The sequence below is a fragment of the Battus philenor genome, unplaced genomic scaffold (genome assembly GCF_028537555.1).
Source record: "Battus philenor isolate CCGP_79_NKW_IND1 unplaced genomic scaffold, ilBatPhil1.0.hap1 SCAF_7, whole genome shotgun sequence".
NCBI classification, from domain to species: Eukaryota; Metazoa; Arthropoda; class Insecta; order Lepidoptera; family Papilionidae; genus Battus; species Battus philenor.
Genome location: NW_027181737.1, coordinates 10,579,499 through 10,593,040, shown reverse-complemented (window position 1 = coordinate 10,593,040; position 13,542 = coordinate 10,579,499). Strand labels below are relative to the sequence as shown.

The window sequence follows — 13,542 nt, the reverse complement described above, 5'->3', positions numbered from 1 at the left end:
CCACGTTTTGAAATAACAGAAAAAAAAACTTCATTTACCTATTCACACGGATACGTAAAAACCAGTAATTCGAAAACAATAGCAAACACTAATAATTCTACGAACGTTGCTACAAAAAAGCAATTGTAACAAAGAGGTCAACAGCGGTGACACTTGTTGACACAGAGTTATGAACCTCGCGCAGCCCTACGAATGTCTCAGATAAAAAATACATGAGTTACAAACATTTTGTTTTTAATACTCTCTCCATATAAAACTATAACTGAACATAGAAATTATTAAGTTGCACTTTTCATAAAAAATCTTCTTCGTTAGTCTATTATACATTCTTAATATGTAATGTACATTTTTTTCAAGAAATATTATACATTTATATTAACAAATGACATTTGAATAATTATATTTATTACACTGTCAGTAATAACTAAGAATAACATAACAAAATTAATGAAAAAACAAATAGACTACTGGTTGTTTGTAATGAATATAAATAAAAGTTTAATATTCAGAGGCGCAATAATTAATAGATTATGGTCTTTCGTACTCGTAGTATGAGACTATACGTATAGCATACATATATATGAGCGCAGTTGTGCATAGATATACAATTGATATGAGATTTTTAAAGAATATAACATTTTAATGCTACTGCGTTTATTTCAATATTATTGAACTTTAATAAGAAATTAAAACCGTAGAAGAAACCACGTTTGTTAACGATGTAATTAATAAATTTATAAAAATACATACGATAAATTTCTAAATATAAATTAATTATATTTATCTTTCTTTGTATGTTATCATCATAATTTCAATGATAGGAGGTTCACTGCCGGCCCATAGATTTCTAATGAGATCGGTTTGAAGCGGCCTACATACAATGTTCTCCGACGGGCATCTGTCGAACTTGTAGGCGATCCATGGTCTTTACTCCCGAACGTGCACGTTAGCTCAGGGTTATTTTACATAAGAATTTTAAAAATAATACCATCCTTGAAGATAGAAAGATTTTATTCTTGTAGATTTTATTTGTTATATGAAAAGTAAAAAAGTTATTTGATGCATAACATACAATGCCTTTACAAATTAACTTTCAACGTATCTTCTTATTTATTAACAATATTGCTTGTTTATGAAATTTTCTCAAAGGGTTTTTATGTAAATCCAATAAATGATCACACCTAGGCTAATATGAAACAAAAAATAATGCCGTCAATCTAAAACATCTTACTTTTTACTAATGTTGTATTACTAGCTGTTCTCCGCTTGCTTCGCGAACTTAATAAACGCCCCTCAACCCTCGCAATTTCTTTAAATCTGTTCACAGCTGACTTCTACTCATCCAAATAAATATTCCCCACGAAATTTCAACTCTCTAAGCCTTATGGTTCCAGGTATATCGTGACGAGTCGATATATAGGTTTTAATCTATGTCATATACATAGATAAATAACAAAGCTTAAAAAAGTTATCGAAACATTTGAAGCAAAAACTCATACATCTTAGTGAAATCACAAGGTGGCGATATATTGCGGCACTCGGAACGGAACGTAAGAAAATGTACGCTCATAATATTTGCAAAGGTGAATTGTATCGTGAGTGCAGATGAGCGTGCCAGTTACTCGAGATCAATACCGACGGTGTTGAGCTCGCACCACAGGGATGCATCTCAGTACCTGCACCTCTGCGTCAATTCACCGCAAGAATTACATGACATATACAAATGTTAATAAATTAAATAAGAGACACATAGGCTATTGACATGATATGTTGCTAGCAGGAAATTGGTCATTGTTTTTATAAATATTTTTAAAATTAATTGCGCTTTTGTTACAAGACATGTTTTAAAAGCGTTATCATGTGGGAATTATCAGTACGTGACCTATCTATAAATTGTTGACCGTGCGATAATTGGAACTGCAAACTTAATTACAAATAAAACCACCAATGGAACCAAAAAATTTTGACTAATTGAATTAAATCGAAATTTCTCTAACATGAAGTACATATTTTTTTAACTTCACACACAAATATGAAAAACTGTACTTCAATATAGTAAAGGGTATGAGCCAAAATGTATTAACTGCAATATTATGTAACCTCGTGTAAAAGTACATTGTCCTTATGTTAAAGAGAAAATATAATAAATTAACGGAAGGTTAACCCATGTCATAAAATAGAACAATTTTAATAGTATTAATAATAGATTCCCCTTTTCAAACATTCAGAAATCGTTTAAAATTAATTGGCAATATTGCGGACAGAATTGTCAAAAAATTTTCTTTAAGATACTCTTTCAATTTTCAATTCTGGTCTTTACTTGATATCGTTAAAATGTGACAATCTTTGTGACGTCTTCTATTGTGTACCGCGTATGATTCGTAGCTATCAATTACGACGTTTAAAAGAAGAAAATGGTAAACATAAATGCAATGACTTAATTTCGGTCTTGTTAAAGCACGTTTCAATTTGGTAGACCGAGAGCACTAGAGACCGATGCCAGGTGAAACGGCAACTTGCAAATAGCATTTACCTTTCCCTGCCGGTTCACCTCTAATGCAAGTACGCTTCGCACTTGCTAGTCGGTGCCAACTGCGCGCGTTCGTGTATCGGGCTTCGGTAACGTGCCATGCATCGATATTTACGATCTGTGATGGCATAACCTCTTTCATATCATATCTTTACAACTTTATATTATATAAATAGGTACAAGGCACATTCCGAACAAAGTCGTCTATCTAGCTTCGCCATTCCCAGTTTCTAGTTACTTTAATTAGTACTGAGCCATTAGTCGAAATTGGCGCTCAGTTGAAATTACAATAGTGCTGTTGCTGATTTTTTAAATATGCTGACTGTGATAATATTAAAATTGTTCTAGATTGAGTTTATTTTACGTAGTGCCATAATGTATATTTACAGTTTCTTTATTTCTACATTATTATCATTATGGGAACACGTACAAAATTATTAACTATCAAAAATTACTACTTTAGAGCATGCATTACAAATACCTATTAACATATCAAGATTTTATTTAAAAAATAATATTCACCTAAAAACACAAATAAATAGATAAAACGTACACGAATTTAGAACCATATCAGAAATCGAGAGAATGAACCAACAGAATTCCTCTACTTCAGCTGTGTTGTAATTCAATCAAGTACCAAAACCTATCGACATTTTCTATTTTAGTTGCATTTGATGTAAATCAACCATGAATCCTAAGTAATTATAGCGACAAATTCAAATGTTAGCATATAAATGAACTATATGAGCATGTAAATACACATACATGCGAGAATATACCGCGAAGTTACACGTGTGCCTCAACGGGGAACAGGTCGTAATTAAACTTGATCGACCAATTTAATAGTAATGAATCTTCAAATACATGATGGTTTGATCCTCAATAATTAATTATGATGAAAATTACATATCAACTATGCATACGATACACGTAGATATTATGACGTAATATTCGTCTGAATGTTTATGAATAATTATTGTTATTGAAATGAGAATACAAATAAACAATAATTGTAATGAACTAATTAAATTGATGCTTTCATTTACGAAACAAAGTTGACAGTAGCGCCCATTGTGTTTTTTGATTAATTAACTTTTTACATTTCGATAAAGAGTAAAATGCTTTACAATGTTCAAACAAAAATTAGCATTAGTTTTACTTTTCATTTGAAATTGGTTTTGTTACAGTTAAGTACATAAAATAACTAGCTTTTAATGAAAAACTATCTTATAGCAGGCGATTTAGATGGGTTGAACCTCAAATGCTGTTCGTTTGTTGGTATTGAACGTGTTTTTCGGTTACTTTTTACTTTAATTTACCGGATTGGAAGGACGCTGAGTTCTTAGATCGTTTGGGCGGACGCTGTAAGAAGTGTACGCTTTAAGGGCCCCTGATAGAGCACCTCAGTTTGACCTATCACCCTACACGTTTACCATTCGATGAGGGTGCCTGCAATGACCAATCCATAAATCAGTTCATCAATTGTAGCCACCTCGAAAAGCGCTGACGGTAAAAGAAAAGATGATGGTAAAAGCTTCTGCAACGATTTTAACAAAAATCAAAATCTAGGTGGAACTTGCCTAGAATATATTTATATTGCAAGCCAAAGAAGATTGTTCTTGCCAGCTAGAGCAGTATAGATGATAGATAGACACACAATTATGAAAAAAATAATAGATTAGTAATGGAAAGCGACTATGCCATATTCTTTAGCTAGAAAAAAAATTGCACATCTTGTAACATTTATATTAAGTACTACTTGATCTGAATAGAATAAATTATTACATAGCGTAGCTATTTTAATGAATTCAGGAAACTTCTCCATATTCATGCAAATATTAAATATCAGGCGCGCTAATGTTGATCAGTGACTTTTGAACATCAATGGAAATGTCCCTTAGATCGAATACGCATATTTGCAATATTTATTAAATTTCAAACATTTAATAATGTCTCGGGTGTGGTACATGTCTAAATTTTAAATCGACAAAATATTTCTACATTTTTTTAAAAATAAATGATAGTGGCCGATAGTTTGAAGATGTGATAATAAAAATTGGGACGTCAGTTGAAAATATTTCAAACGTAATTGCAATTTAAGAATCTGATTCTAAATATTCTCTATAATTAAATAACTGATTTTTTCATTTTATTGATTATTTTTAGCAAAGCAAATTAGTGCTTAGACTTTACAGCTACTTTTATTTTACCACTTATACGCTATGATTTAGCTAATTTTCACTATTTTTTAAAGTTATTTGCGATAAATTCAGTATTTTTTACACTTTATTAGTGTTAGTGTTAAATAGGGTGATATTAGGGTTACATCTGATCGTAAAAATACTAAATATGTAATGTCATAGCAATTTTGTGAAAAAAAAATTGGTATTACGAAAGTAGCGACAATAGTCATTTAAAAACAACAGCCTTAGAGCGGGCACCGCTGCCGGCCGGACTTTGGGCCGAGTGTAACAGTTGTTACTGTCGTTACTTTACTAACTCGCGCCACTTTGCTACCGACATTAGAGGCGGCTCTTGGCCGCTCGGCTCCTTATCGTGACATTTCGTGCTCTCGCAACTTCTTGTTTATACCGTCGTCGCAGTTGGAGGGCCGTTTACAGCGAGCGGGCGCTTTGATACTTTTTTTCCGTTACCGTTCATTTTCCTAGTTTAATTGTGTCGTCTTCTATTAAAGTACTAAAAATATCTTCCAAGCTGAAATTTATGATTTGAAAAACTATTATTTTTTTTTATTGTTATTATTGTAGTAGATGCGCGTCGCAGCATACAGACAACATAAGGCCAGTCATCGTGGCGATTTTGGCGACGAGACAGGCAGAATGTTTATTTCATGTATATTCTTACGCTCTACCTATTCAATTGTGACCGATAATCTTCTTACTTTCGTAATATCAGTAGTAATGATGTAGTTATGGATGTGTGGTACTGCTTAGCTTCAAAATGAACACGGCAAGTGCGCATCAAAACGATCTCTTGCGTGTTTAAACCTTTTTTCTTACATTGTAACGTGGCGGATTTAATGCCTTATAGGCGTTTTGTCCGGTAAAAATGTCATGGTTTCTCTATCTTTTAAACTATTAAAATAGAATTACAAAAGATGATCACATTAACATTTGATATGATTGATATTGATTTGATTCATTCTTGATATTACTTCTTTATTACATTCATAAAATAAACAAAAAAATTACAGGAGAGTTCTCTATTAAACGTAAATTTATTACGACCTACTGCCTTTACTATCTCTGGTTATGACTATAAACATTAAAACAAATTAGCTATTTAATTTTAAAAAACGACTATTCGTCATAAAGAAAAAAAAAATCTAAATCAATCAATATTTATATTAAATGACATGTAAAGATATCTTTTTCCTTCTAAACATTCCTGAAAAGAAAAGTCTTCAACGTAAATTGACTTACATATAAATATTCGTAGCACATGTATATTTTTGTCACAATTTACATATTAATATTGAAGAGAATATACGTCATATGACAATGTTAAAGAGAAAAATGAAATATGCTCGTAAAAGTACGAGAACTTATAACCGCATCAAACAAACTATGAGAGTTTTGTCGGCAAAGAAAAGCTAGCAAGCGTTCTAGGTCACTAGGTTTCTTTTATAATGACTTAGTGACACTCAAACGAAGTGCTTTGAACGTAATAGAATAGTTGTTAGTTAAATTAGAAATAGATAAAATTCTTATATTTAAAACCAATTATTATTAATGTACGTACATCTTTAGATAATCAACTTTTCTAACGGACATGAATTAATCCATGCAACTTCTAGAACAGATCAAGGTTTTTAAAAAAGTTCGGTCTCAGAAATTAATTTTACAAGATAAAATAGTAACCTGCAATATTTACGTACAACAATCTTCGAAATAATTTGAACTTTACAATTAATTTAGAAATTGGTTCTCCTATCTTATCACATACAAACCGTACAACAAAATCTGTCCCTAGTTGTTAAAAAATGTATGTTCCTAAGTACTTTAATAAAAAATATAGAGTACCATTAGCCATTACATTGAAATTATAATTAAGTAATTACTAAAATTTTGCAGTGTTTGAAATAGAAACATATTTTTATTTGTAATCATTAACTACTGAGTTATTAAATCAACAAAATATTTTATAAGTGATTACTTATAAAAAGAATGTTTTTTTCTATCGCACTGTGAGTGGCTATCACCTTGTGATAATACGAAGTTTGACAGGGTTGCTAGTTGTCAATATTTGGCAGATTTAGTCTGAAAATAACGCAGGAAAACTATTTTAATTCATTTGCTTTGATGAGTTCTCTAAACGTTCTTTCACGTGGCCGAACGCACTAATTCATGCGATGCATTTACATATGTTTATAAGTACTTGCTACTTTTTGAGTTCGTTAATAGTTGAAACCCGAGTTTTCAATATGATAAAGTAGAAACATTCTTATAAAATATGTCACTTGATACGCTTTCTTTTAACTTGTTTTGAATAGGACTGTAGCATCTTACGATGTTACTCACTTTCGTATCGCAAATAAACATGACATTATATTAGTTTCGCTAACCAGAGGTAGTACTAACTTGACTGCTTAAAAATATATAAAGATTTATTGTCGTGTTAATTTAACAGTACTGCACAAAATTTTCTGACTAGATGACTTTTTGGGGCCTTAAGGTTCAGGAGAGGGTCACAGACTGACAAGCGCAGCGTAGCGCGTCTGCCCGCGATTTGAACAGACGATCTTGTTAAGGTCCTCGGAAAACGCAGGATGCAAGCCGCTTGCAACCGGTACTATTGTAAATCTATTGGGAAAGACCTGTGTCCAGCAGTGGTGCCGTTCGACGGGTAAGATGATGGTGATGAAGACATCAATCTATATTTTGTTGATTATTTAGCTAAATCAGACCAAAGAGATCATATTTCGCCAAATATAAAGCACCTGGACTTTGTTTATTGATACACACAAATAATAGCAGAGCAATGGAGCGTAGCTAAGTTATTACACGGCATTAATTGGTGTGCGCATCGGTAACGTTATCACGTCATGCCTGAATGGGATTGCCAGCCGGAAATCTTTGCGCGAGGCCTATATCCAGTAGTGGACCTCCAATGGATAAAATACTATGATCACACAAATTGAATTATCGAGACAATAAAAGAAAATATTAAAATATATCATAACGGTAGATCGAAACCGAATCAAATAATATAAGCGCAATCAATCATTTCACCGGGTGAAATGAAGCGATGTTCGCGATGTGATTGTACAGCCGTGAATTTCTCATAAAGTAATTAAGAGGTTTTGACACCAGCGAACACTAATGGGGAACGAGGCTGTAATATAAGGGGCGGAGTGCCGCGAGGCTGCCTCTAATGGCACTACTAACTAACTAACTGTCACCGCAACGGCTTGCCTTAGATGAGTTCGCGCCCGTGCCGCCTCTTCGCGCCGTTGTCGCCTCCTGGCGCCTTGTGGTTCAGCTGTCACCTTATAATTTAACTTTACCCTCGCTTCCACTCACCAACTCTACCATTCACTATTAAACAATATTATAATTAAGTAACATTGTATGCAAAGGCGTGTTGTTATGATATTTGCAGGCAATACCGTTTATCGCTGTGTAATTAATAACATTCATTAAAATTAATATGATGTCACATAAACTATACATTAATAAAAAAATCATCATTAGATAATAGTTACCATGCTTATAACAATGCGTGGTTTCATAAACTATTTAAATTTAAAAATATACTAAGTATGAGACCGCGGTTATTCACTTTCTCTTAATTTTGAGACATAATATGTCTCTTTAGTACGGTAACATTGTTACAGCTCGTTCAAAACCGAACAAGATGTAACATGACAAGTACAAAGTCCGAGGGAGTTACCATAAGCCTTTTCTATATATATATTCTATATGTATTCAAGCCGAAGGTAAGTACACAATACCGTAAGTAGAGTAACTGTGGCTTATTACTAAAGCCTGTGTCGTTCCTACTAAATGGTGTTTTTGGTGATTTTTAATATAGTTAATGATTATAAACATTTGATCTGACAAGGAAAACCATTGGTCTGTCTCGCCAAAGCCTGTAATAATTGAAAAGTTATCGACATCGCTTTGAGAATAAATATTTAAATGAAATCTTTTTTATATATTTCATTATGATCCGTCGAAATAGTTTTTAGTTATGAACAAAAGTAAAATATTGCTGTGAATTGCAAGGTTAAGAAAAAAAAAATGAGAATTTGGAATTAGAAAGAAGGATTATATGAATAAATAAAACAAGGAGTACATGTGTGGACTGCACACTAAACCGCTTTTAAAGCTTTGCACTTCAAAGAAATACGTGCACTAAAATGTAGCAGTTACAGCCTACACAACTTCAGCCCTTTGACAGCACGAGGAATATCGGCATTACACGCATCAACAATTATGCAGAAACTCTGCCGAAAATTTAGCGTCACCGTGTACTGCGTTTACAGTTGAAACCAATTTCAATTCGTAGAAGTAATATCCACGAAACCAAAAAATAAACCGTAACTTTAAAAATAAAATGGACAATAAAAGCTTTAGCATAAGCTTCAAAATGTTATTAAACTAACTAAAAAAATATGCTATTATGAATTACATATTTATCCTAATTGCAACAAAAACTTTTGATACCGTTTATACCATTTTATATTAAAGTTTATGTTGTTTTGTAAATTATTAGCGATTTAAGAACTACATAAGTGTTTGTAATTATAACGGTGAGCGAGTATTAAACAAAAAAGACCAAAAATATCTAAGCTATAAAGACATCTCGTGTCTGTTCTTTGTCAAAATAATGAGATACATTTAATACATTAACTAAAGATTTAAAATTCTTAATGCCAAGAAACAGAACGTCAAATTTCGAAAGGGAAATTCAAAATACCCTAATCGAAATGTTGAAAAGTTTTACTAGTGAATATTCTATAGATATATAGACTATTTTTGCTGTGAGTATTTTTTCTGTGCCGGACTTTGACTGCTCAATTATATATGCCGCGGGTTTAAGACGGTAAGGCATAGATATGCGGCTCTCGCCTGCGGCTGATGCTCAATAGGTCATGGGTGCCAACGAGGAGGACCTCGGCTTAGGCTATCACTCGTCGATAACACCTGTTGATCATTCCACCACACGGGCGCCCGAGAGGGATGGTTAAAAGGTGAATGAACTTTAATCGCGACACGACATTTTTAGACTTTAAACGGAGTTATAGCGAAGGTCAACTACAAAATGAGTCCCCTAAAAGGTAGCCTTCAAACGAAGAGCCGCCGCCAGGGGACTATGTGACCTTCCACGATGTTACGTAAATTACATACAGTCACTATGTTTACTTCTCGGTTTACGAAGCCTTTAGAGTCGAAGTGCCGATTCGCTGTATCAAAATGTCAATTTCACGCATTTTTATTACAATTTTTATTTTCTGTAACATCTTTGACTATTAAAAATCACAAATTTAGTGTATTTTAAGTATTACAGAACCACTAAAATTATTATTAATACTGACTGTATATTCTTCTAGTTCCCTTTTGTTGTCTTAATCTGTCGTGAAGAACAGAAAAAATATCACCGGGAACTAATTCTAAAGTCGTCAAACATTTCATAAACAAGCGCCGTCCTCTGAGAGCACATCGGAGGGTTGTCAGATATCGAGTGCTAACTGGGCAAATTTACCATTAAAATGTCAGCCATGTTAAAACTCTTGAACTTCTTCGAGATGTTTTTAAAAGTTTTTGCAAAATTTTAACGCGAACGTTTAATTCCAGAATTTAAATTAATTCTACGTTGATTACTTTTCACTTAATATATAAGTGTTGATATGAGTATTCACCTGATGTTAAATAAAACATTTTACTCTACCTTTGGCTTCAAAAATCCAGATTATCAAATACAATCCGTTTACGCATTGTTGTTTGCGTTGACGGACCAAACAAAATATAACAAATGTGAAAAAAAAAACATATAGAAGGCGGATATGACGAGGGTATCGTAGCAGTTTGGTGGCAATCTTTTAGATTTTGGTCAAAGGACGATGACATTCTCTCTTCTTCATTTTTGCGAGCAATGGTGATTTATCGCATATGTAATTTGGTAGCATAACTTTAAAAGTCGCCTCTCCGATTGATTAGGATTTAATAGAATTATGAATAAAAGTATTATCTAAAATATTCATAGGATTATATTGCTATGTAATATAAAAACATTATGCATTGTCCCCATTGGGACACGAGCTTCCTACGAACCATAATAGATCACTCAGAGTTAGTGCTAATTGGTGGATATCACATCGGACATTCGGTCCTAGGATACGATAGTACGATTACAGTAAATCTTATTATCGTGTTCATTTTATTACTAAGGTTCGTAAACAGTGTAAAGCATAAAGAAAAAAAATCTCATAACATGGATATAAACAATGCATTTGGGCCTCAAACACAATCGCCGATCTAGTTTGTAAAACTAAATTTTGTATCAACTAAGGCGGCGAGCGAGGGACTTGAAGACGGGGAGCGTAGCAAATAGGCACGTACGTGTTATACGTACATAGGTATAACGGGCCGCTACGGCGTAGGCCCGTAGTCACAAAGCTTCGCAAGGTGCACTCGAGCCCGTCTGCAAATATCGCTCGGTAATAGTCATCAACAAAGCCGCGCGGGCAATATTAAGATAAGATTTAAAGCGATGCTTTTCTAAATTGCTTCTGCTATTATTCACTTTGAAATGCATTGTTCTCTTCTCTTGCATAACTTCGCTAATGGTAACTTACTGTGCAGTGTAGTGTTGTTTCTTTGTTGTAAGAAGGTTTAGTGGTTTTAATTCACATTGATTGTGATGATGGTCTAAATTATGGTATTTAGTTTTTTAACCTACTACTTTCTTCGATGACTTCATGTTTAATAAAAAAATAAAATTAGCGATAATATCCGAGTATTTGGTTATTTTTTAAATATTGAACGTTGACTATTTAATAAAATTAAATAAATCACAATATAGCGTTTTAACGCAATATTAAAAGTAATAGCTATTTCTATGAAAAATTTAAAGAATAATAATATAAGGTGTCATTATCAAAGAGTAATATGGAAACGTGCATATTTATAATGTTTTTCTTGCGAAGGATTTTTAATATAATTTTTGATTTCATATATAATAAATGAAAAAAAATCGAGGGCTGTGTTTTGGCATGTAATACGAACATAAAAATGTTTAATGTTTATATTTACCATTTTAACTTTTACGCTGCTGTAATTTAGGTTATAAAAGTTTTTTCTATTAACATACTGCCTTTCCGTTTTTCCGTTCCATGAATGTTTTAAGAACAAACTTCCTTATGTACGTTTATAAAAGGGTTTCATACCTTTCTCAAATATTCTGCACGAAACATTATGTTGTCATTGCTAATTTAATGTTAGTTAATATACAGGTTGATTCATTATTTATGCAAAAATTGTAAAGGGATGAATGTATAGCTTATTTGCTGTCAATCAATATATGGAACATTCTGTCAAAAATCAATGATTTCGGAAATAAAAAATAACGTAATAATAAAAGAATGAAATGAAAAAAAAATATAAATTCGGATTACTACATATTAAAATTAAATATTGTTTACTAGCTATCGCTGTAGATTTTGTACTGTCAGAAATTATTGGCCGTTTGCATTCCAATAAAACATAAATCATTGTAATAAATTTCAGAGTTAACCCTATATAGGGTGATTGAAAATAGTTGTAAAAGCTTTAAACTTTCGAGAAAGGTGCTGAAGCTTCTTTTTAGATTTTATTAAAATTCTGTTTTCATCTTTTTTTTATTAATTATAATTTGTATCGCTAGTGTTTTTTTTTACAATATTTATCTTTCGCTTTAACTAAACGCAGACAGTTGGGAGAGGGTTGCCGCTATTTGATACGGATCTTTCTTCTCCCAGCTGCGAGGCACGACAGCGTTTTATAATTTTTTTTACAATCTTTTTTTTCTTTACACAATTTTCACTTACCGGTAAATACAGCTAAAATCTGCTTTAATCTATAAGTACTTACTTAAGCCATAAGCCGTTTTTGATTTACAATTTGCCTTACTAAATAAAACAAAATAATGTACAAAAATATTTAAAAAATCCCTTACCGAATTCTATTCGCAACAAGTAATTCTGCGATGTCTCTACCCAGGCGCGAATAGGCCGATTCGACGATGACGAGCACCTTGGCGTCGATGCGCAAACGCGCGTCGGAGGTGTGGTCGCGAGCGCGTTGCTGCGACGCGAGCAGCGAGCATTGCGACAACGGCCGCGGCACACGGTCGCGCCACACCAGGCTGCAACATAAACTGCATTAGTACAACGTAGTTGGATAGTGTAAAATTTTTACCTAGTGCATCATTGTTAAGCAGTGTAAAGTTGTTAAGTAGTACATTGTTATTGGGTAATGCAAAGTTGTTACCTAGTACATCGTAGTTGTGTCATGCGAAATTGTTATGTAGAACATCATTGTTGTTGAGCAGTGCAGAGTTGTTAAGTAGTACATTATTGTTGGGTAGTGTAAAGTTGTTAATTAGTACATTATTGTTGGGTAGTGTAAAGTTGTTACGTAATAAATCATTATTGGGGCAATGCAACATTGTTAGTTAGTGCGCCGTCGTTGGGGTATTACAACGTTGCTAGGTAGTGCAAAGTTATTGGGAAGGGCATCATTGTTAGGTTTACATCGTTATTTTTTTTTTTTGAGACCGTTCATCGTCGTTGGCCATTACCTCATTGTTAGGGTAGGTTAATAGACAATGCAACGTTATTAGGTAGTACATTGTGGTTGGGTTTACATTAATAACTTTATTGTTAGATCGTACACCTTTTTTGGGTTTTACAAAATCGTTAGGTGCACCATTGTTAGGTTAATGGGTAGACACATTCCCATGACCTTCGTAATAACTTTGAACTTAACATTATTAGGTCCTCATTGCCC

The 13,542-nt window shown here is 33.0% G+C and overlaps 1 protein-coding gene across 7 annotated transcripts in view; it reads right to left on the bottom strand.

Annotated features, from left to right (window-relative positions):
• The window catches only part of sfl (N-deacetylase and N-sulfotransferase sfl), a 139,628-nt gene that overhangs the window by 25,781 nt on the left and 100,305 nt on the right, over nt 1-13,542 (bottom strand). For all 7 annotated transcript variants that reach the window (XM_068774116.1, XM_068774123.1, XM_068774118.1 and 4 more), the window contains one exon: nt 12,710-12,898. In XM_068774116.1, coding sequence (XP_068630217.1) covers nt 12,710-12,898 — 189 coding nt within the window. The remainder of the gene's footprint in view (nt 1-12,709; nt 12,899-13,542) is intronic.